The sequence below is a fragment of the Scardinius erythrophthalmus genome, assembly GCF_964197995.2.
Source record: "Scardinius erythrophthalmus genome assembly, chromosome: 16".
Classification (NCBI taxonomy): domain Eukaryota; kingdom Metazoa; phylum Chordata; class Actinopteri; order Cypriniformes; family Leuciscidae; genus Scardinius; species Scardinius erythrophthalmus.
Window position 1 is genome coordinate 5,319,683 of NC_138236.1, and position 23,612 is coordinate 5,343,294.

The window sequence follows — 23,612 nt, forward strand, 5'->3', positions numbered from 1 at the left end:
ACAATCGGCACTGCTTCCGACTTCCCGCGAACTTCCCAAACAAACTTCATCATGTTTGCACGTCAAATGTAAGTTGATATTTATCAAACGCTTATAGACACAGCTGTCATTTATTTATATCTCAATGCATGGTTTATTATGTGTCTTTATAAGGGGCTGGCGTCTGTCATTACCTGTTCCCGGTTTAGAAAAGGTTGTATGGTTAGTTTAGCTGTAGCTGACCGGCTAACTCGCAGTTATTGAAATCGAGTCATAAGAACATTAAATCACACTTAACTTTTCACTTGTTTATCAAATAAGTTGTATATTTTTTTATCTTTAATTATATCATATCTACATATTAACACGAAAAGCTAGAATCATGAGATGTTGAATGGATCTTATTAATGTTTTTATTTTATTTATTGTTAAGTTTAGCACATTAAAAACGTATTTACTTTGGCTTAAACAATCCACTTGAACTTTGGTAATGTCTTGGTAACATTTGTTTTCATTACCTTTAGCTTCATGTGCAACTTTAGTTTTTTTTAACCCTTTGATGGATAAATTATTAAATCACAAAGGGAAACTTTTCTTAATGTCTAGTTTTACAACGTGTAACCATTACGCCTATAATAATAATAATAATAATCGTAATAACAAAACAATAATAATACATTATATTATAATATTTATATATTTATATTATTATCATTAATATTACCTGATTTCTTTTATTATGACGTTTGGTTACATAATAACAATACCATTTATCGTAATAATAATAATAATAACTATAATAATTTATTATGATTGTTATAAATGTATTATTGTGATTTATGTAATCAAAAGTTACATTGAACTTCAATAGATGATATAGGCTAACTCTCTCTCTATACGTATGAATATATATATATATATATATATATATATATGTCCTTAAATATATTAATGAATCCAAGTATAACTGAAACAGGTGAGATGTATAAGTGCTGTATAAATTAGATGCTTTATAACTTTGCAGGTATCAGCACTGAAGAAACCACTGTCCTGCCATGTCGAGTGGCTATAAGCCAGATATCCTGTGGTCCCCCCATCACGCAGACCGCTATGTGATCTGTGACAATGAACTCAGTCTGTATCGGATCGGACCCGCAGGAAGCTCAGAAACCAAAGCTGGCGCCCTTCCGTTATCCGAGGAGACGGCGGCCACGCTGCTGGCCATCAACTCCGACACCCCGTATATGAAATGTGTGGCTTGGTATCCCAAACATGAGCCGGAGTGTTTGCTGGCGGTGGGACAGGCCAATGGCCGAGTCGTCCTGACCAGCCTGGGACAGAGCCTCAACTCTAAATGTAAGGAGCTTATGGGTAAGGAGTTTGTGCCCAAGCACGCCCGACAATGCAATACGCTTGCGTGGAACCCGGTGGACAGCAATTGGTTGGCGGCTGGTTTGGATAAACATCGGGCAGATTTTTCTGTTCTGATATGGGACATCAGTAGTAAGTTCTCCCCCGAAGCAGTTCCCGCCGAGAAGGTTCGCATGTCCGGCGACTCGGACTCTGGGCCAGTGGTGACCAAACCGCTGTACGAGCTGGGTCAGAACGACGCCTGTCTTTCTCTTTGTTGGCTTCCTCGTGAGCATCAGAAGTTGCTCTTGGCCGGGATGCACAGGAACCTGGCCATCTTTGACCTGCGCAACACCAGCCAGAAGACGTTTGTGAACACCAAGGCCATCCAGGGCGTGACGGTGGACCCTCACTTTCAGGACCGTGTGGCATCCTTCTACGAAGGCCAGGTGGCGATCTGGGATTTGCGCAAATTTGAAAAACCAGTCTTCACTTTGACCGAGCAGCCCAAACCTTTGACTAAAGTGGCTTGGTGTCCCACTCGTATGGGTCTGCTAGCAACGCTCACTCGGGACAGCAACATCATCCGGCTGTACGACATGCAGCACACGCCCATGCCGTTCGGCGACGAGGTGGAGCCCACCATCATCGAGCGCAGCGTGCAGCCTTGCAGCGAGAGCATCATCAGCAGCTTCGCCTGGCATCCGTCGGCACAGAACCGCATGGTGGTGGTGTCGCCCAACCGGGTCATGAACGACTTCACCGTCTTCGAGCGCATTTCGCTGGCCTGGAGCTCCACCACTTCGCTGATGTGGGCGTGCGGGCGGCACCTCTACGAGTGCGCGGAGGACGCCGGACAGGGCTCAGCCGCTGCTGAGAAGGACATCGCCACTAAGATGAGGGAGCGAGCGCAGTCCCGCTATGGCCACGACACCGTCCAGGTGTGGCGGAACCACTTGCTGGCCGGAGGAGACGACCCGCAGCTGAGGTCGCTCTGGTACACACTCCATTATATCCTTCACTGCAACCCTGTGGCATTACAGGGGACCTTTGAACCTTTCAAAGCATATGTCAAAGTTATTGTTGAATGTCATGAAAAGTTTCTTGTTGTTTCTGGATGTTTTGCTACTTTTTTTACTTTATTACTATTATTATTATTATATGGTTTATTTCATTATGACTTTTTATTACATATAATATATTATACATATAATATAAATTATACTTAATATAATTATTATTCATATATAATATATATATATGTAATACTATTTATATATATATATATAAATCATAATACATTTATTATTAATATGCATATATAATAAACATTTTATTACATTATGAATGACATATAATAATAATTTTATTATTATTATTATTTTGTAATCAAATATCAAAATAAGTACATATCTGTCCACTACAATAGATGATTATATTCCAGACTAGCTTGATAAATCACCATATAAATTTACTTGCTTCAAATAAAATAAATATCTTTAGTGATTTGATGGCACTAAACTTCTAATGTAGTGATCAATTCTTCCTCAAAAATGCTCATTGTATCACACATATCTTAAACAAAACTAAACAAAATTTGGACTTTTCCCAGAAGTTGCGTAGAAGCTATAAAAAGACTTTTCAGTCATTCTTTCTGAAGCAAATGTCTGTGGCATATGAGACTTGACATTGATAAACAAGAATAAATCAGTTTTAACAACTGAATTAGCATGAATTTCTATTTACAAATATCTTTTAAATTCTCATGAATTTATTATCTGTTAATCCCTTGAGTGATTAGTTCATTTTTGGTCTGGTTCTATTTGATATCTCTATATTTCCTATGCAAGTTTTACTTATGAAGCAGTACACTGAAAATGTGGAGGAGAAGCAACAGAGCAATAAACAGTCACTCATCTACTCAGGCATCAAAAACATTGTCAAGTCCAGCTCTGGTAAGTGTAAATGACTCAATAATCATTCACATTTATTGGAAAAGTAATAGTGATTGTTCTAGAGATGAGCAAAACAACTTTTTCTGATACAGTAAAAGTATTTTTCATTGACATCTGCTAAATGCCTCATACGCCCTTCGTGTGATGTCAGTGGAGGCCCTCTCATGACATGTCTCCTTCTCCCTCTCCTCTCTCAGGCACTACAGAGACACGGCGGTGCTGGTCGGGTTCAGACAGACAGACCGATGTACCGCGGTACCACAGCGAGGAGCGCAGTCTGGCACTGCAGTTGTGTGGCTGGATTAGCCGAGGGCCTGACATCGATGTTGAGCCCTTCCTGAAGTCTCTGGAGCAGGAGGGCGAGTGGGAGAGAGCGGCTGCCGTCGCCCTCTTTAACCTGGACATCCGCCGGGCCATTCAGATTCTTCATAAAGGAGCTTCCTCAGAGAAAGGTATAGGACTGGATTGCAGGAACATTGTCCAGACAGGGACTGGGGGCCTTCACAAGGACTCCCTATAACCCCTATTAATAGTTTTCAGTCACGTGACTGGCCCAGAGCCCTGAAGGGCAAAACATCCATCCAAACAGGCCTGCCTGAGAAAGAAAAACTAAAATATGTGAAACAAAATGCAAGATTTTGGCACTTGTGAGTCATATACAGTATGTGCTGCAGTATTTCAATCACTAAAAACATAGGGACATACTAAAACGCTTTAAGTGCCTTAAAGCATAACTCTCGCCAAAATGCAACTTAGGGTCTTTTTGTGATTCTACCCGAGGCAAACTTTCGTTTAAAAGCATAATTAGGATGGAAACGCCACTTGTAAGATTGACCGTAATTTAGCTTTCGATCAAATTGCCTTTTGAATGGGAGTGCATGGGGCGCTACTATGATAGCATCAAAAATCGCTATTTTTAAAACACTAAAAAGGCTCGACACAACATGAAACTTTGCTCGAAGTATCACCAGAGGCTCTACACATGAACTCAAGCATTGAGAACATTGTTTGTGTACACAGAGTTTACTAAAAAGAGTTTACTCGCTGTAGCTGTTGTTGTTTCCGGCCTCCGGTATTTTGTCAGTCAAAAACAGTCGATCTCCGAATGTCGCTCGACTCTGAATTTTAGTATTGTTTCTTATATGAGCATCCTTTTTCAAATACAAGGTCAATATTGATTTTCACTAACGACAAAACAACAAATTATCCGTGAATTTATATGGAACTAAGCTTTAGGAGCTTTCCATCTTTACTCTCCTCCCTGTTACGTTGCATTCGGAGATCGAACAGTGATATTAAAAGATCAAATTCATTATACACTTTATTGATGATGCATGCATCCTATATACAAGTAGATGAGTGCCATGTTAGTGCCACTTCCAAAAGATTTAGCCATTTTGAGCAATATTGCAAATGTGTGCAATTTTTGCTACTGTTTTTACTTCTTTAGTGTTCACACTAACACTCCAGTCTGCAACTTTACATGCATCAAAATATGATGCACAGTAAAAAGATGAATAACTATATAGAAAGTAAGAGTATACTGTTTGGATTGGAGAAAATGTCTCTATTTACTGATAATGATATACAATTAATCTCATGATATTACTATTGATATTACTACATGATATTAGGGAGTCATGTAAATTTAAGATGCTATCTGAATAATTTTGAATTGCTTTTTCATGTAGAAAAATAGATGTCAGTGTTTCCCTGAGGGATTTACATGAAGTCTGTTCCCTCCTTTGTGTTCGGATGAATGGCAAGTTATTATAAGGACTGTGTAAAATTCAGGCTAGTCAGAAATGGTGTACGCCATCAGCTGCCTGTTTGCTATCAAAAGCGTTTCTTATATACTTAATAAAATGACAAAAGCATGGCTTACATTACACAATGATATTTTGTTAATATTAAATGCCCTGAAGCTGCAGATACATATGGCATATGGAGCTGTTTGCTTAACTTTCATAATTGCCTGTTGTTTGGGTTTTAAGTATAATTAGTTTTGGCTCAGAGGTTTTAGAGAACAAATATGATCTTTATAAAGGGTGTGGTTTTTCACACATACTGCCACCACTTTTGTCTTTTGTCTTTGCAGTGTTTTGTTTGCACTCATGCAACGTCTTTGGACACAAAAAGGGATGTTTCACAGGATGTCCACAGAGCTCTTTTGCATACAATTGAAGCATATATTAACCAGTGGGCTGAAAAGCTGCTTTTTGAATATGTGAAAGTTCAAAGATGAGGTGGAGAGGAAGAATTTCAGCAAACAACGACTTAAATTGCAGTCTATAATATATCAGGGTTGTTGTCGTTAACTAAAACTATTAAAACATTCTGTTTATTTAAGTAACTCTGACATCAAATAACAATATTAGATGAAAAAACTTAATCTAAACGAAAATTTTAAATGTTGAAGCACTAAAATTATTAACTGGAAATAAATAACTAAAACCGACTAAACCTAAAACTTAAATAGCAGTGTTAAAAAAAAAAAGAATAAAATGACAACGTCACATAATGAAATGACTAAAATTAACATGAAAACTAAAAATATAAAAATGAAAGCTAATTCATAATATTAGTAAAACTTATAATAAAACCCAAATAGAAACTTAATCTAAACGAAAATGTTAAATGTTGCCTTGGCAAAAAAACTGAAATAAGGTAAAGTTGAAGCACTAAAATTATTAACTGGAAATAAATAACTAAAACCAACTAAACCTAAAACTTAAATAGCAGTATTAAAAAAAAGAATAAAATGGCAATGTCACATAATGAAATTACTAAAATTAACATGAAAACTAAAAAAAAGAAAGCTAATTCAAAATATTAGTAAAACTTATAATAAAACCAAAATAAAAACTAAAATAAAACTATCATTTAAAGCTATCATATGGCTTCAGAAAAGTGCACAAGTCATATGGACTATTTTTATGTTACTTTTATGATGTTTTTGTTTTGTTTTTTAATTATTTTTGGACCTCGGCAACCCCATGTTTTTGTTGTATGGAAGATCAGTTTGGAGATTCATCATAAGAAAGAAATGAATTTGTAATTGTTTGAGTATTTCTCCTTTATTCTCTGCTCAGGTGATCTGAATCTGAACGTGGTGGCCATGGCTCTGTCGGGCTACACCGATGAGAAGAACTCCCTGTGGAGAGAGATGTGCAGCTCTCTCAGACTCCAGCTGAAGAAGCCGTACCTGTGCATCATGTTTGCCTTCCTCACCAGTGAACCTGGCGCGTATGACGGGGTCTTGGTATGTTAAAAGAAAAAACTAGGCAGAGTATTGAGCTTAAATGAATATTCAAAGTTGCACTGAATTTAAAATATGCAACTATCTCATTGTTATGAATTGCTGAATATCCAGGCTCTTTATTTTACAGTATGAGAGTCGTGTTGCTGTCAGGGACAGGGTGGCCTTTGCATGCATGTTTCTAAATGACGCTCAGGTAAGGCCCGTTCACCCCTCTGTTCATCCAAGTGCCACTGATGTGCTGTATGTAATACACTTTCTTTTTTTTCCCTCCCTTAAGTTGCCTCGTTACATAGACAAGCTGACCAATGAGATGAAGGAGGCTGGTAACCTGGAGGGAATCCTGCTTACAGGACTGACCAAAGATGGAGTCGACCTCATGGAGAGTTATGTAGACCGAACCGGAGACGTGCAGACGGCCAGTTTCTGCATGCTCAAGGTAACCGAACATCCAGAAACCGAACATGATCAAGATAATCTGCTCTCTGATGGATGTTTGGTATTACATGCACAACCATTCTCTTATGATCACCAGTGCTGCATTTGTTTGATTAAAAATACTGTAAAAATGATTTAAAATAACTGTTTTAATACATTTTAAAATGTAATGTATTCCTGTGATGGCAAAGCTGAATTTTCAGCATCATTACTCCAATCTTCAGTGTCACATGATCCTTCAGAAATCATTCTAATATGCTGATTTGCTGCTCAAGAAAAATTTCTGATTATTATCATTGTTATAAACAGTTGTGCTGCTTCATATTTTTGTGGAAACCATGATTTTTTCCCCCAAGATTCTTTGATTAGCTAAAAAATCTGCATTTATTTGAATTTAGCATTTTTGTACTGCTACTTTTGATAAATTTTTGCATCCTCAAAATATCTTACCTTAAACTTTTGAACAGTAGTGAATATAACAGAAACAAAAAGTTAAATGCAAATAAAATAAATGAAGATGTTGATTACATCAGGACAGAACGGAGCCCCTAAGGGGACGTGGTGGTGGAAAAAATATGAGATGGGAGGAAAAGTAATAAATCAATGCTTTTGCATTCTCTCACAAAATGTTTGCATTCCCCGAGAAACTTTTGCATTCGCTTTGTGTTCTTTGCGAGTTGGCACAATTTCTTTGGGGAACACAAAACATTTGTGAGAAAATGCAAAAGCCTTGCCAAAATTTCCTCCCATCTCATATTTTTTTTCTTCACCATGTCATTTTAGAGCCTCCGTAGGACAGACTGAATGTAACTAAACCAGGAAAACTGGTGTGCATTCAGGTCTACTTCACAAAAGTTGTGGTGAGTTGGTGAAAGGTTTGTGTATCTGCTGTTTGTTGTGGTAGGGCTCCCCAGGAGAGGTGCTGAAGGACCCTCGGGTGCAGTGCTGGATCGAGAACTATCGCAACCTGTTGGACGCCTGGAGGTTTTGGCACAAACGGGCTGAATTTGACATTCATAGGAGCAAATTGGATCCCAGCTCAAAACCACTTGCACAGGCTAGAATCATATTTTTTTCTACCAGCTGTTAAGTTTTGATTAAGCATGCATGATACGTTCACTGACCAATGTATCAGTCAGTGTTTTTTTAAATTGTCAGTCTGATTTAGCTAATGCTGTTATTTTTGTGATGCTTTTTTACTATCAAATAAAATTCTAGGATGCATTTTTTTTTTTACATAGTAGCGACTTGTGAGCCATGAAAAATGAAAAATAATTATCAGTGCATTCCTAGCATAAAATATCATTTTTGGTTGCATCCTTCAGCTTAAATTTAGTCTTTATGCTGGCTATTTCTGATTTTCTTCTATTATTTTTTATTTATTCTGATCTGTGCAGGTGTTTGTGAGCTGTAACTTCTGCGGTAAGTCTATATCATACAGCTGCTCGGCGATACCGCATCAAGGCCGTGGATTCAGTCAGTACGGGGTCAGCGGTTCGCCCACCAAGTCAAAAGTCACCAGTTGCCCTGGCTGTCGTAAACCCCTTCCACGCTGTGCCCTCTGCTTAATGAACATGGGCACCCCTGTGTCCAGCTGCCCAGGTAACGGACAGATCATTTAAAGTTCCTCTTGATAAATGGTATCATAATGCCCTCATGTGTTCAGCTCATTGTGAGACTCATCTCATCCATCTTATCAGCAAAAGCAGATGAGAAAGCCGATCTCACACGAGACAAAAAACTTGCACAGTTCAATAACTGGTTTACCTGGTGCCACAACTGCCGGCATGGTGGTCATGCGGGTCACATGCTCAGCTGGTTCAGGTAAGAGTCATATTCACCCATATTATGCCATTTATTTGATGGCATTATAAATACACTGCTGTTCAAAATTTAGTTGAGTTAGTGTTAGTAAGAATTTTTTTAAATAAATGTATCCTTTTATTCAGCAATAGGCCTATTTGGATGGTAATTGTTTCTCATGGGGGAAGACATTATTAATATTTACAGGGGTTACTCAGTGATTTTATTGTTGTCCGAATCCAGAATGTCAGTGTTTTTCTCCCACCACCCGTGTAAAAATACCCAGACGAATTACCTACTCTTTCTTGACAAACACCAAAGTCTTGTGGTAATTTAATTGCTGTTCAAATCCACATCTCTGAATTTATATAAGAGGATCAATCCAAAAATCGTTTTGTAAATTCTTTTTGACCACTGCTAAGCAACCTACGGTAACTGTTGCACTTCTATGTAATTTGCATGGATTTTTAAAGATGTACACTTTTATTACTGAAATGCTGGAAAGTATTTGCAAGAACAATATTTCATTACTGCTCCATTACATTTGTTCTCTATTATTATTGCCATTATTATGGCAGCAACAGGTGTACAATACAATTTAAAAATATTTATTATATACAATTATGAACATAAACCAAGTAGCCAAAGTCAATTGTTTACCTTATTTAAATAAGAGGTTGCATTCACTTATTTCTGCTATTTACCATTTCAAATATTGTATAACACATCAGTTTTCCTGTTTTAAATAGGATATTTAAATGATCAAATAATAAATGGCATATTGTTTTCCTATTATTAAATTAAATATAAATATATTTATATTATGATTATATTAAATATATTGTTTAATTACTGAGGTGCCATGCAATATTTTTTGTCCACATGAGAAATAATTACCGTCCGAATAAGGCTAATGATGCATTAAATGTACCAAATGTGACCTTAAAGCCTTTCACATCAAAAGTTATTTTTCAAATTAATGCGGTTTATCTGAAAGTTGATCTTTCCAACTTTCGAAGCATATTGGAATGATTTCTGAAGGATCATGTGACACCGAAGTAATGATGCTGAAAATTCAGCTTTGATCACAGGAATAAATTTTTTTTAATTTGTAAAATTAATTTAACTTTTTAAATTGTAATAATATTTTTCTGCATGTTTGATCAAATAAATGCAACCATAGTCATCAAAAGAGACTTCTTTCAAAAACATTACACAATCTTACCGACCCTAAACTTTTAAACGGTAGTAGTGTATAGTTTGAAGTACAACATTTTAAAAGTAATGTTGTATATTCTTTCCTTTCAGAGATCACAGTGAGTGTCCGGTGTCGGCCTGCACCTGTAAATGCATGCAGCTGGACACCACAGGCAACCTGGTGCCTTCTGATAGTGTATAAAGGCCTGTCCGCCTTTGTTTTCCAAGTTAAATCTGCCATGTTACTAGAAACCAGCTACCAACATTAGTACTGTAAGTAATGAGGGAAAAGATCTCACGGTTTCAGGAGTCAAGGACGAGCGTACGTGTCTTTCTGAAGTGATCTGCACACCTCACTTGCATTGATGTCAATGACAGGTGCTCTATTGTCACAGGAACCAAAGCAGTTAGACTGTTAGGATTATGTTACCCATGATTAACTCACCCACCCACGGGCAGTTGTGCTTCCTGAGAAAGTGTCCATGTGAATGTCTGACCATAGCATCTGTGATTCAGGAGCAGGAATTTCAATGAATAAAACTATTTCAGTATTGAGTTTAGGGACAGGAAAAGGGATATTACAATCATTTCAACTTTATGAGTTTGAATACATGTGAGAAATGTTTTGTTGATGTCTTAGAAAGTGCTTTCACGTGGTCCATCACTACTTCCATTACTTTGCCTTTGAGTTAAGCGTTGTTTAAAAATTCATTTGTCAGAGATCATATTTCTTTAAAAGGAACCACCATCGTAGAGGTGTTGTACATCAGGTTAAGGGAAGCCCAGGTCAAGAGAAATGATTCTCACTGGAAAGTTGTAAAAACAAAATTGTTCAGTTTGTTTTAAAAAAAAAATGCTTTTAACAAATAATACAGTGATTTATGTTGTTTAAAACGTGTACGGTTAACATTAGTTCTGGCTAAGTGTTGCATTTTTTGGATCTGAAGGTAATGTAAAATACTGTTTTTGTAGATCTTACCTTAATTTATTGCACAATCAATGCAACAACTAAACATCCTAACTATTTAAATGATTGTCTTTATTTTTGGAAAAACAAAAAAGAACTTCCATTGAGGACTAATGTTATTAAAACACTTTTCTGAAGGAGTTTTGAATTGAATTAAGTATTTTTATTTTATTTTTTTGTGCAACAAAATGAGACATTTTGTTTGCTTCGATGTGATTTTATACAGATTTTCAGTGTAATGAACCACGATGCATTAGCAGCAATTAAGAAATGAACTGTTCAGATCAAGTTCCAAATCTTAATGTAAGAACATGTCTGAGTTAAAGCTCACCCCAAAATCAAAGGACAAAATAAGCCTATTTTAAGGACTATTCCAGTTTTTATGGATTGTGACATTTTCACTTTTTTAGTCCTTGGAAATACAATTTGCATTTGAGACATGCGACTCAGTCACTTTCCTATTGTTTTCCTGCAAAGCTTTTTTGAAAAGCATGTGTAATATATGGTAAAATATGGTCTGTGGTTAACATTAGTCTCACGTTTTGTTCTGCGACATAAATTGCAGTCATGCCTCCAATTCAGATTTGAGTTATGGCTGTAATTTATGGTGTAGAACAAAACAAAAAGAAATTCTTGAAGGAACCCATGACAACATAGCCTTCCCTTGGAGACTTTGGATGAAAAATGTGCTTTGTCATGAAAATTAATATCATTTTCCTATCAATGCCATCATACTGAGCATCAGACCCATGACTGCTTCAAGAACACAAATGAGATTTGAGTTTAGGAAGAGAAGCTGGTGTTCGGTTAGTAATGATTAATTAACTGTGCCCTATTACTCACACGATTTACATACAATAATGAAATCTGTGTATGGACTACTTTCATGATGTTTTTGTCATTTTTGGAGCTCAACAAATCTCTTCAATGGAAAATATCAGCATATGGGAATGAAACTATTCCTTTCAGATAATCTCTTGATATCTCATTCTCAAATAATGATTTCCAGAATGTAAACAAGACTCCTACACATTCTCTGTTCAGAAAATGAGGCAACATAAAAACATTCCACAGCTCCAAAAGCAGAATGCTTATTTTTCCGTGCAACACTTAAACCCCGCCCCGGCAGGAAATGCAGTGATCTCATTGGCTCTTCGCGGAAAGAAGGAACGCATAAGCCAATAGCGATCAAACATCGCTGGTCTCTGCTCCAATCAGAAGCAGCACTCACGCGTCTTCCGCCCGCCCACTGCCTTTACTGCAACATCTGTCAGCTCAGGAGCACTGGACTGGAGAGTTTGGTCCTGCTTCTGAACTTTGCGTCTGATTTGATTCAGAGTTTTACAGGCAGTGACAATTTAGTACGCGCACAATAGATTAAGAGGAAGCAGAGTTTAAAGATAGATCAGCTTTTCGCATGAACGCGTTTTCAGTTCTCGTTCTGGAGTTTATTGTGTCTCGTGCGCATTTACGCACCAAGTGCAATAGTAAGTCTAGACTTCAGCCTGTTTCTGCCAGTGTCCCTCTGAGATGGAGTGATGAGAGATCTCTTTCATTCTTTCAAGACACAGCAGAAGTCCTTCATCATCATCATCCTCATCCTCATCCTCACAACATGAAGCAGATCACCAAGCCCATCAGGATCCCATCAGAGAATCACTTTATAACAGCAGGGAAAGGTACGTTTTATTTTTGCACGGTTTAATTTGTTAACATTAACTATCTTGAACTAACAAGGAACAATAGGGGTGAATTCAGGTTGACTGGGACACTTTTTGCCATTGATATGACTGGGGGAAAGCGTCCCATTCAACCTGAATTCACCATTTGTTTTTTTGTTGTTGTTTTTTTATTAACATTTGTTAATGTTAGTTATTAAAATGTATCAAGTTCATGTTAATTCACACTGCATTAGCTAATATCAACAGATAGTCAACATTTGACCTTAAAATGTTTTAGTAAAAGTTTAAATTAACATGATCTCATTTTAATAAAGGCTGTAGAAGTATTGTTCATAAGTTCATGTTAACAACTGAAACCTTATTGTATCGTGTTATCCTTAGTTAATGAGTTTGTTTGTTCTTAAACCCTTTGCATATGATCTATAACTCATTTTATAGCTTGATTTCACTTTATTCAAATCTACCACATTGGGTATGTTTTTTGAAGACGCTTTCCTTCCTCAGATTTTATAGATATTTTCTGCTATACAGTAAGTGCAAATTAGTTTAAATCACTGAATTAAACAACATTGTTGTTTATTAAAGTCTTTGTGTAAAATAAAATAAAAATAATGTAACCCACCTTTCAAATTCTACTATGAAAATAAGGAATGATCAGAAAAAAATGAAAGCCATTGTGTTAAAGCAAAGTAAGACCCACTGAGACCCAGATCCAGATCAAGATTAGACCCCTTGAGACCCAGACCAACATTACATTTCTGTGGTCATCACAGATCTTAAGACCTCGATATATGCGTGTGTGTGTGTGTGTCAATGTACAGTATGTTTTCGTACGTTTTATTGTAATTCTTGTATTTCAAGTTCATGTTTTTGTCACCCAGCCATAAATTCTGAGTATATCAATTAAAATTTATATAAAATTATTATAGCAGAACAGTTTATCACACCATTTTGTGAAGTATCATATATTTTAATTTCATTCCACTGATTCTGATCAGTTGTGGTTTTCAGCATTGAGATATTTTCATAATGACACTAAACCGCATAATTGACCGTCCCAGTCAGTCATCTGTGCTTCATGTCTCTTGTATAATCATTATTTCATGCTCATTTATTTGTTTATTTGACAAGTAGACATATAATAATAAGAGGGATATTATACAATCAGATGATTATCATCACAAAATAAATCAATATTTTGGTGGGGGGCTAATGCTGATTCATAAAGACTGTGGTCTCTAAAAAAGTTGATTATTTTTCAATAATAACCAGCTGACGGCAGATTACCCATTATGCACCTCTGGACATGTTCCCTCAGGAGATGTGCACGTCTCTTTAATGTAATTCTATAGTCACATTTACTATGTTTGGTATAGCATACTACCATACTATCCTGGTATGTAGTATATATATAGTGCACAGTATTTTCTGTATGGATGAAATATCCGAATAACCTACAATGTTTGCTAACTTGTAGAGGAATTCTGTATCCCACAATGCAATGTTCTAAACTTGTCCTTCTGTTTCAAGTATGATGAGTATGAACTGGAAGCGACTTCAGTCTTGACCTTTACAGCTGATCTATTCCTTGATTTCGTATTTGATCAGTCTGACAAATGTTCATATATTTTTACAATTATTTTAATATATTACAATATTGAAGATTTTTTGTTCTTAGATAATAATAACTGCACATCACTCACTGAATTAAACATGACACACCTGACAATGTAGCACACTATTTTTTTTTTTACATTAATCATTACTTTGTTTTATAGTACATACACACTAATTGGTAAATAATAAGTAGTGTTCAGTATATAGTGCACAGTAGTTAGTAAGCCAGTGTTCCATTCTGAACATGGCCTTTGTGTTTCAATTGTTCACAAGCGTTTCATTGTGCGCAAGTTCTCGTCGTAAGCAAAGAATTTTAAAAACAACGTTCTGACATTTATTCGCTCTAATATGAGTAAACTACTATTGTCCAAACCGTCGTGGCCTGGCAGGCTGTAAGACAGCTCTCTATCTCTCGTCCTCATGGAGTGCCCGATGCTTGTGTAGATTTGCATTTGAAACGCTTCTCCTTCACACAAAGGCCTTGCAGCTGCCTCGCTGCAATCTGCAAGTGAATGTAGTGTAGCCGTCCCCCAACAAGTGCATTGAGAAAAGGTGTGTGTTCTCGGCTGAAAATGTTTCGGAGCCGATGTTATCATTCAGACCGCTTCAGTGTTTGAGGCCTGTACTGTAACCAGCCGTGCCGTGACACGTCTTCTCATGTCATGAGTGTCGCTTGCAATGGTTTTTTTTTTGGTACATTGTATTAAGACAATGAGCAGGGAGTAAACCGACAGTGCCATTTTGTTGGCTCTTTTGCATAGGCTTTGACATTTGTGTTTGCAGAGCTGGAGCAGAGAGCAAACACACGCAGGAATCGCTCTGTGGGCTGCATGCAAGCGGGTTGTTTTGAATTTCAGCTGTTGGTGCATGTGTGTACATGCATGTGGGTTTCACTGTGAGCAGTTTCACTTTGTTTCATTTCCTCCTGAGTGTCCTCGGAGTGTAACCTTTATGTGAAAACAGTCATTTAAATATTATAGATTATACATTATACATATGAGCATTGTATTTTGGGATCCAGAATTTGCAGGTTATTCATCCATACAAAAAGTGTATATATATATTATATATATATGTATGTATGTATGTAAATATATATATATATATATATATATATATGTATATATATATGTGTATATATATATATATATATATGTGTGTGTGTGTGTGTGTGTGTGTGTGTGTGTGTGTGTGTGTGTATATATATATATATATTTATATATATATGCATGACAATACAATACAATATATGCATTTTTTTTACAAAACTAAAGTTATCAGTTAATAAAGTCATTTATTGACAGTGTTAAGTGCATTCAGTTTTGCATTGCTATTATGTTATGTTATGTTATGTTATATTATATTGGAATTGTCATTATAATTCTTTATATGTATACTATTCTTTCCATTAAAAATATTTAATAATATAATAATACAATAGGATTTTATTATTATTTATTTTATTTATTATTTCATGAGATTTATATTATAAATATTATGTTTATTATCAGTTTTGTTTATTAAACTCATCCTGCACCTACAGTTTAATGTATGTTTGTGCCATAGAATCAGAGAGATTTTGGGCTGATGGACCATAAAATGGGCTAAAAAATTAAATAACAACCCATAGACTTGTACTGAAAGAGGGACACTGAGCCATATCTATAAATCTTTTAGGCCTATAAGCAGACTAGCAATTATAACTCTAGTTATAGTTAAACACTAGTCAATTTTCTTCAGAAAGTATAAATATTAAGTTTCTGTTGTTTACGTTCCATCATAAGTACAGTCTGTTTTTGTTCTGTTTCAGTACCGTTATGACATTGCAGGCAAATGCTCATCAGTTTCCAGTGACACCCACCAACTTCCTCTCTGTCACCATAATGCAGTAATTTCTCATGTCACTGTCCACTGCATACATAATCATAAACACCTCTGTTTTTTCTCTCAAGTACGATCAGCCAGTCGACAGCCGCTCTCGTTGGACAAGCTGCCTGAGCAGTACCTGATTGGACAGTGGCCACGAGAGCCGTACCAACCCCAGCCGTCCTGTATGAGTGATAAAGCCACACAGGTCAGTCAATGTTACATGCAATTTACTTCACAGTATAGTCCCCTAAAATAAAGAGTCACTTAAATGCCTGAAAATCCATTGCATTAGACCACAAAATATCCAACAAGTTGCATCTGCAAACCATTGATATGCAGCCTATTTTTATGAACTAACTTCACATGATTTTTACTCAATGATTTAATGTTTCACAAACACAAAGTGTGAAATCGTGTTCACAACCAATTTTACGTCCATAATCAGATGTGTTTCCAAATTAAATAGGATATTAAACAATACAACATGTTAATTTTATACATCAGGAAGTGATTTGAAAAAAGTGGAGCCAGACGGCTATGAGAGTTGAAAAATAAGAGGCCAAGGACATAAATAGAAAAGGAAAGTTGTTGCAGAGATGGTGCAAATCAATATATTTTTAATGAAAGATTACAAAAACAATGTGTGTGGTTTTTTTTTGGGAATATTGTGCACCGATGAATCATGCATGATGATTCATCACACTTGAACATTATAATATCATTGATACAAGGGCTTTTCTCAGAACTACTTTTTTCATCATTTTGATTTATTAATACTAATGTCATACTAATTTTTCACAAAAACAAAGTGACCAAAAACTAATTTTGAATTTCATTTCTATTGGTTTATAACTTAAAAATATAACTTAAAGTGGCATTAACAGAGTGGACGTGTGTGAGTGTGTGTGTGTGTGTATATATATATATATATATATATATATATATATATATATATATATATATATATATATATATATATATATATATATATATATATATATATATATATATATATATATATGTGTGTATGCATAATGATAAGCCAGAACATTCTGACCAGTCACAGGTGAAGTGAATGTTGTGATCATCTCCTAACAAGGCCACATATTAAGGTCTGGGTTGAATAGATGGCAAGCAAACAATCAGTTCTCGTAATCAACGCGTTGGATGCAGGAGAAATGAGCAGGAATGATGATCTGAGCGACTTTGACAAGGGCCAGACTGTTACAGCAAGGCGACTGGGTCAGAGAATCTCTGAAACGGCAAGGCTTGTGGGTTGCTCCCGGTCAGCAGTGGTGAATTTACTAACAGTGGTCTGAGGAGAGACAAACCACAAACCAGCAACAGTTGGGCGCCCAAGACGAAGGCTAATCCTTCCGGTCCAAGCCAACGGAAGGTTTACTGTGGCACAATTTTAATGATGGTTATGTGAGGAATGTGTCACACAGTGCATCACACTCTGCTGAATATGGGGCTGTGTAGCCGCTGACCAATCAGAGTCGGAAAGCACCTACAATGGGAACTGGACCTTGGAGAAGTTGAGAAGGTGCGCTGTTTTCCTGGGGAAGAGATGCACTGTGGGATGACGACAAGCCGGTGGAGGGAGTGTGATGCTCTGGTCAGTGTTCTGCTGGGAAACCCACGCCATTCACGTGGATGTAAACTTGACATGTGCAACCCACCTAAACATTGTTGTAGACCTGGTAGACCCCTTCATGACAATGGTGTTCCCTGGAGGAAGTGCCTCTTTCAGCAGGATAATCACACTGCACACATCGTTCAGGAATGGTTTGAGGATTTCAATCCAATGGAGCATTTGTGGGATATGCTGGACCAACATGTTTGATCCTCTGCAGCTCCACCTCACAGTCCTCAGGACTTGAAGGATCTGCTCATCTTGGAGTCCATGCCTCGGCGGGTCGGCACTGTTTTGGCAGCATGCAGAGGACTAACATATTAGGTAGGTGGTCAGAATGTTTTGGCTCATCGGTGTGTGTGTGTGTGTGTGTGTGTGTGTGTGTGTGTGTATATATATATATATATATATATATATATATATATATATATATATATATATATATATATATATAGTATATGCATAGAAATTTCAGTACATTCAATCTTTGACATTAAACAATGGAAAAGGATTGAAAAAAGTAATGTCAGTCACTTTAGAGGCAACACAAATTATTCAATTTGCACCGAAGACAATTTTTTGTAAAATTTCAAATAGTGTGCACCAATTAATAATTCACAAAAAGGCCCCATTCACACTAAGAACTATATACATTTAAAGGTAACAATAACTGTGTTAGTGTCCACACCAGCGCAAGATATTTTCTGTTTGCGCTGCAGTTTTGTCATCTTTCGCTTTAAATGCTCGAGCTCTGAAAGCAAGATTGATTCTGATTGACTGTCAATGTTTTTATCGTTCATCAGCTGGAAAAAAAAATCATTCTGAAAGTGATTCTAGGGAAATCTTTCTCTGTGCTGTTGTCGTAATAGTTGTGGTGTGATAGATAGATTCTGCTGTTCTTTCACATTTAAAGCGATTTTTAGAAATATATCTTTATTGTTATCATTGTAGTTATGGTCTTTGGTGTGAACAGGCCTTAAGACAAGAAACTCTATTCAAGAAGTAAAATCTGATTTTTATTTTGACTTTAAGTGTCCAAATCCCTCTCGGAGCCACTGGACACTGAAGAATGGCTTTGCTTGTTAGTTGTGCTGTTTCGGACTGGTCGATATCTGTGTGTAACGAGGTTTATTCTTACTCTGTTTTGTTTCCTTTCTTCATTAGTATCATGAAGTCTTTGAGTGCTCAGTGCTTTAGCTCTGCTGAGACCCCTCGCCTCCCCTAAAACAAAACCGTCACAAAGGCCGATGCTTCGTGGCAGTCTGTCGCCATAGAAAGTTCTCTCTGGCGTTGTGTGGAGTGAATTCTTTCTGGAGGTGCAGCAGTTTGCACCTGTCGCTCTGTGTGTGTATTTGTGTGTAGGTGTGCACACGCTACCTAAGGGTTGCGAGCGCATGTCTGTGTGTCTCTGCACCACCTGGCGCTCTCCGACAGCTCTTTGTGTGCCTGTGGTGAGCTGCCTGCAGTGAGATCCATACATATGCTAATGTCTGATCCGGCTCGCGGAGGCCTCGCGCTCCCAGAGTCAGAATCATCCCGTTTCTCTCAACATCTCTCTTCACGCCGCAGAGCCATGCCGAGGCTCTTTGTTGACAGTAGCAGCTTTTGCCATTGTTTAAAGCGCTTGGTGAATTGATGATTAGTGTTTAAAAACTTCTCGTGGACTGTTTTCTTGGTCAACTTGAAATCAGAATTGACCCTGTCTGCTTCCTGAAATGGTTCATCACCCCCAAAAAATGTAAATTCTGTCATCGTTTACTCACTCTCCCAAGTATGCTTATATGTATTGAATGTTCACTTGTAGTGTACTTCAAATTTTTAAAGTATATTTCTAAAAACTGTGCTTATAGATAACTTTCATGACTGTTTCTTAACATACTTAAGCGCGATTTTAAATTTAAATGCATTTTAAATTAAAATTTAAATCATTGTTTCAATAATCTTTTGTCATGCTTTTTAGAAGTATGCTTATTTTTTACTTATGTTGACTAACATACTAAAGCATGTAAAATACTTGGTTATAATTTTAAATGTAGTGTTAATTGATATATCATTTAAAGTGAAATTTTTAAAAATGTATTTTCAACTTCATTAATTACACACTTAAATGCATTGCATACAAGTTTCAATAGAAATTACTTTAAAGTGTACTTTAGTTGATGATACATTTTTGTGGGTACATTCAGCTGTACACTTAAACATATTTTAAAGACAATAGAAGTATGCAATTAAGTCCTACTTAAGTGGGTCAAAAAAGCACTCTTAAGTTCAACAAATTGCATTCAGTATAAATGTAAACTATTATATATAACATGCAATAAAGTGTCTGCAGACATTACATTCAGTTCATATTGAAATATATTCTTTTCAAGTATATTAATTCCATAAAACCACAGTAAGTCCAAACCAGTATAACTTGCTTTCTTCTGATTTTTGTCCATAAAGTAAAAGTCAATGGGGTCCAATATAGTTTTCGGCCCAATTGATTTTTATTATATGGACCAAAACATTGAAACATTCATAAATATTCCTTTATAAAACTTTGCTTTCTCAGACTTTCTAAGAACGTTATCAGCTGGCACCACAAAACAAAACTCATTAAAGACTAGAAGAAAATGAGTATCTGGAAAAAGATGCACTTATTTGTGGTGCCTTTTGTCCATCTTTTTGTTTGTTCTTTTTGTTGCGGTTTTGGTCAAATGGCACATATGCTGTTTGCTAACCACAAACATCCTGTTGTTGTTTTATGAAAGATTTACATATCTAGGTCACATGATTTCAAGAATATATTCTATATAGGACACAATTTAAAGTCAGCATGATTATTTAGTCAGTGTGTGCATAGTGTTGAACATGTTTTAACCATGTTTATTGCAGACGCCTGGATTTTGGACCGAGGATGGAGGAGAGGTTAACGTACACAAGCGCTCGGCATCATGGGAGAGCGCTGACCATCTCATTGAGGTATGCATGAAAATACGTACACAATACACAGTTTTTACACTTACAAAAAATGCCTTTCAGAATGTGTTCACACTTGGCATGTTTGGTTTGATTAAAACGAACCCTGGTGCGATTGCTCAGTTAGTGCGGTTCATTTGAATAAGTGTGAACGCTGCCATCTGAACCCTGGTGGCACCAAACAAGAGGGCCAAGACACTGAAAACATGAGTCTCGTCCGCTTCCAAACAAACTCTGGTGCGGTTCGACTGAAATATGAACTCAACACGGACCAAAGACATGTAAACGAACCAAAACAGGATGTGACCCTAAAAAGAATGCTCAAGCATCTTATTGTCGGCTACATTGCCCATCACAGTTTGGTACATGCATTGGAAACGCCATCTCCTCGCTGAAGATCTTAATTTTTGTGTGCGACGGAGGAATTCCTGGCACTGTTTTGACTCCTTTACACATTTTATAAACTCTTTGTGAGTTCTCAGCTGGTACAAATGCCATCATATTGTATGTACGCGCATACAACGAGCGCATTTGGTAAGTTTCATTGCAAAATATACGTCATAAAAGCCATTTTTTGTTTTGTATCTTTAGGTTCGGTGTTAAAAATGACAAGTGTGAATGCTAAGTGAACCAGGACCAAATGTACCAAAGTTTTATGGTTTGGTCTGGATTAAAAGAACCGAACTACATGTGTGAACACAACACACCCTATATCAAGGTTGGGAACCTATGGTTCGTGAGTCACACATGACTCTTTGACAAAAGTCATGTGGTACGCTAGATTTCTCACCCTTCACCAGCATATGATCATTAAAAACTTAGACCCATCACTAGAGATCAGCTTCCTGCAGAAAACGCAGTCAATTACAATTCCTTTGTTGTACAGCCTATCAAAGTTAATGAAAAGTCCATTTCCAATTATATTTCAAGTCGTTCCATCCAATTTGCGTGTGCAGTGCTGTGTGATTTGCAGAGGATTTGTTTGTGAGTCCCGGTTTTACAGGTGCGAGTTTGGTGATAGAATGCAGTCGACACTCCCGTAAACCGTGTAAATTCAACCATATTAAGAGTTAAATACAGAACTCATAAACATATTTAATTGCTGTGTGAACATAGCCATAGTAACCTCTGGGTTATGATGGGTGGCAGTGTGTTTTTATAGACATACTTTGGGCGTATAATTGGCCTTGTTTTCCATAATTATGGGAAATACATTTTGTTTTTACCCACACATTGTGTCTTGACTTGCCAGTATTGGCTCTCATACACTTGCAAAGTCAGTTTAGGAATCCCAAGATGTGGCAACATAACAAACATTTATTTTAGAAAGCTAAATTAACAATAAAACCTGTGTGGTTTATTATATATAGTATATTATATATGGTTAGTTGTCGGGACATGTCATCTAGTATTCAATAGTTGTCTGGTGAAGGGCGTTATGGCATGAGCTCAGATTTTGCGTCAACAATTGTTCTTTCCTTCCAGCCATTGCTAATAATAAGTATGTGATTTCTAGATCGCTAAACTCCGCCAGCAGCTCCAGCGCAGTTTGCAGGGAAGTTGCAATATCAAGGAGAAAGAAGAAGTGACGCAGCTGAACCAGGTCCAGGTACTGTAGATCGACTTCATCATGTGTGCTCGGATAGTTTTGCTTTTGCTTATTTAATCTTTAACCGGAAGTATTACCCATAACCATAACTTTTTAAAGCAATTTTTGGGTCTTATAATCAGAATATTGGGCTTTATTAACTATACTATATATATATACTGTATATATATATAATATTGTGAAACATTATTACAATTTGAAATAACTTTTTGTCTATTTCTTTCTATTATATTTTTGGTCAAAACTTGATACAGTTTTTTCATGATTTTAACTTCTTATTATTTTTGAAATAATTTTACTTTTTTTTTAATCTTTTACATTTTGGAGTGAAATTTGATATTGTCTATTTTTGTGAGATTAACCCATATTTATATTAGATAATTTCAGACATTTTAAAAGGTGACTTTGACATTAATCTACTAATTAGTCTCTTTAAATGAAGATGTGCTTTTTGTTTTTCAGCCAAAGCGACTCTCTGCATCTTCAACTAATATGATCCATTCAAGACCCCTCATATGTAGAATGCCCAGCTATAGTGACTGTATTAACCAGGAGCTGGAGAGTGTCTTCATCTGTGAGGACTGGGGGAGGGAAGAGGAGAAGGTACACACACACACACACACACACACACACACACACACACACACACACACACACACACACACACACACACACACACACACACACACACACACACACACACACACACACACACACAGATTTCAACGGAACATTTCAAGGTTGTAAGACTGTAACTGTAGCGTGTTTGTCCCGGTGTTTCAGGCTCTGGAGGTGCGAGACGGTGGCCGTGCTCCTGTTCCTCCTCTTCATCACACTCACAGCACTGAGACGCACATGTCCTGCAGTCCCTGTTTCTGCTGCTCTCCTCCTGCAGACACTGACAAAGGTACAGCACTCTCTATGCTACTCATTAACTATTATGGCAGATATAAAATTACCATGGTATTGCCATCTGATACCATCACTGTACTGTGGTACTTTCACAGTATTTTACTAGGGAAGGTTTGCTTAAATAAACAGCTTTATTTTGTTCTTTTAGATTACAGGAGTGGTTCACCTCTGCCTCAGTTTTCCAGCTCTCCCAAACCCAACAACAGTTATACGTTTAAACGTGAGCCTCCCGAGGGCTGTGAGAAGGTCAAAGTGTTTGAAGACCTCATGTAAGTACCATTGACTGCACTACAGTGGATTCTCATAAAACCCCTTTTTTAAAACCATATTGTTGTGCACATCCACGGAAAATGCTTTGGGTTTTGGTGCAAGGTTTTG

The 23,612-nt window shown here is 36.8% G+C and overlaps 2 protein-coding genes across 3 annotated transcripts in view; both read left to right on the plus strand.

Moving 5' to 3' along the window:
• On the plus strand, positions 1-11,390 carry mios (missing oocyte, meiosis regulator, homolog). The gene is made up of 11 exons (XM_081389061.1): positions 1-68; positions 1,004-2,340; positions 3,186-3,284; positions 3,482-3,736; positions 6,377-6,546; positions 6,674-6,739; positions 6,824-6,982; positions 7,886-8,038; positions 8,379-8,583; positions 8,682-8,805; positions 10,093-11,390. The coding sequence occupies exons 2-11, from the start codon at positions 1,035-1,037 to the stop codon at positions 10,181-10,183; spliced, it is 2,628 nt and encodes an 875-aa protein (XP_081245187.1). The 5' UTR covers positions 1-68; positions 1,004-1,034; the 3' UTR covers positions 10,184-11,390.
• The window catches only part of glcci1b (glucocorticoid induced 1b), a 15,148-nt gene continuing 1,628 nt past the window's right edge, over positions 10,093-23,612 (plus strand). Inside the window, exons 1-8 of one of the 2 annotated variants that reach the window (XM_081389066.1) lie at positions 10,093-10,254; positions 12,514-12,627; positions 16,200-16,321; positions 20,630-20,716; positions 22,230-22,322; positions 22,785-22,925; positions 23,106-23,229; positions 23,383-23,503. In XM_081389066.1, the coding sequence (XP_081245192.1) occupies positions 12,564-12,627; positions 16,200-16,321; positions 20,630-20,716; positions 22,230-22,322; positions 22,785-22,925; positions 23,106-23,229; positions 23,383-23,503 (752 nt within the window). In that variant the 5' untranslated portion in view covers positions 10,093-10,254; positions 12,514-12,563. Of the gene's footprint in view, positions 10,255-12,281; positions 12,628-16,199; positions 16,322-20,629; positions 20,717-22,229; positions 22,323-22,784; positions 22,926-23,105; positions 23,230-23,382; positions 23,504-23,612 lie in introns of those variants that run through there. The other variant, XM_081389065.1, reaches the window with a different exon arrangement.